The following is a 1,736-nucleotide window of genomic DNA, read 5'->3' as shown; positions in this document are numbered from 1 at the left end:
AAAGCTCGCAATCACTGCGAGATATAGCAGTACAAAGAAAACTGAAACATTGTGTATAAACTTACCAAACGAGCGGCAGACGATTTCGCTGGGATTTATGACTATACGCTCTTGAAATTTGGTGAATTTCAAGCTGACAATTATACAGACGCACTTGAGAAATTCTTCCTGACATTGGCCGAAATGCCAGATATAGGGAGAGAATTCTATGCCCTTGCAGGTGTGATGCGCATAGAATTTCAGCTACACACCATTTTTTATACAGTTCGTGATAAAGATATTCTGATAGTGCGTATTTTGCACCAACAGATGAATCATAAATGCCATTTACTGTAAATCTAAACTCGCTGCCGCGCTTTGCTTGGCCAACACGGATCTGTCACATGAATAATTTATGCACTAGATCCGTGTTCTCGGAAAGAAAGTAGTACGTTTTTGAGTTAATGTGTATTTACACATTTGAGTTCTTAACTGTCATTTTCTTTTAGCCAGTTATCAACCAAGTCCTTTATTACATCAGTAATAGATGTACTTTGCTTTGCACACGCTGCTTTGAAGCGGATGTGTATTTCTTCATCAAAGTTAACGTTGACTCTCTTTTGCTTTCCTGTGAGTGTGCTATTGACGACTTTTTCAAGATCCCGATGCTCACCGAAACTCATTGTTTTTGATGTATGTTGTTTAGTTAGTGCCATACATAACCTCTTAATATACTAAAATGAGTCTATGAGTTTTTACTCAAATAATTCAAGTATTTCTCGCGTCAGAATGGCGATCTCTCCCTTTGCTGCCCCATCGTTGGTATCGAAAACGCTCTCACCTTCCATCACGGATTTAACATAACTTTGGCGTTGTGTTATCGCTGTTTTAAACGGCTTAATACCCGTCTGAGCAATGCTATCTTTCAAGACATTAAGCATGGTGGCTTGTTCAATTTTACGTGTGATGAGGAATCGAGCTTCTACCGGACGATTATAAGCTTGGGCTTCCAGCACAGTGACTACAGAACCGGCAGCGGAAAAATCCAGAGGGCTGGGGGTTACCGGGATGATAATAAGATCGCAGACCATCACGGCTGCTGAAGTAATAACTGACAGAGAACCGGCACCATCAATAATGACAAAGTCATATTCAGCAAGATCCTTTCTTACTTGGTAAACGTCTTTCTCTGATGCTGCGGTGTAAACATCGAATTCTGCTTTCTCTGCTTTATTCCAGTTAGTCAGGCTCATCTGCGGGTCTGTATCTACAACTGCAATTTTCTTACCCGAACCGGTAAGGCAGCTACTGACGTTGATCGCCGCAGTCGTTTTACCAGAACCCCCTTTAGGGTTGAGAAACGCGATAATTTTCATGTATAAACCTCATTTGAGTGTTTACTTATTTGAGTTTAACTATACACAAAAACACAAATGAGTAAATAAATTTATCATGAGTAAATGAGTTTTAGAATTTGCAGGTGTTTGGTTTAGGCTTCTCTCAGAAAATTATTACCAACCTTCAATGCTAAATTCATCGTTTTTTTTCTCTTGATTCACATCGCTTACAATCGTGATTTCGCCACTCGCCAATTTGATAGCCCGACTTATTGTTCCTCGACTGCAACCTAGGGTCTTTTGTATTTTGCTCCATGAGCAACCACTTTTTAAAAGGTTGTTAATTGCATCATGTCGCTCTTTATTGATCGTCCTGCCTCGATATTTACCCGCAAGCTTTGCTTTTTCAATACCTTGCTT

General features: G+C 39.9%; 1 protein-coding gene across 1 annotated transcript; it reads right to left on the bottom strand.

Annotated features, from left to right (window-relative positions):
• Nucleotides 1–734: 734 nt before the first annotated feature.
• LOC106755514 (protein ParA-like) lies at nt 735–1,355 on the bottom strand. Its single transcript, XM_014637683.1, has one exon. The coding sequence runs from the start codon at nt 1,353–1,355 to the stop codon at nt 735–737; it is 621 nt and encodes a 206-aa protein (XP_014493169.1).
• Between the last annotated feature and the right edge of the window lie 381 nt (nt 1,356–1,736).

The sequence above is a fragment of the Vigna radiata genome, unplaced genomic scaffold (assembly GCF_000741045.1).
Source record: "Vigna radiata var. radiata cultivar VC1973A unplaced genomic scaffold, Vradiata_ver6 scaffold_1449, whole genome shotgun sequence".
Lineage (NCBI taxonomy): Eukaryota > Viridiplantae > Streptophyta > Magnoliopsida > Fabales > Fabaceae > Vigna > Vigna radiata.
The sequence above is the reverse complement of the archived record's forward strand: the minus strand, read 5'-3'. Positions and strand labels throughout refer to the sequence as shown.

Coding starts and splice junctions, on each gene's coding strand:
- LOC106755514 (XM_014637683.1), bottom strand. CDS start 1,355: ATGAAAATTATCGCGTTTCTCAACCCTAAAGGGGGTTCTGGTAAAACG.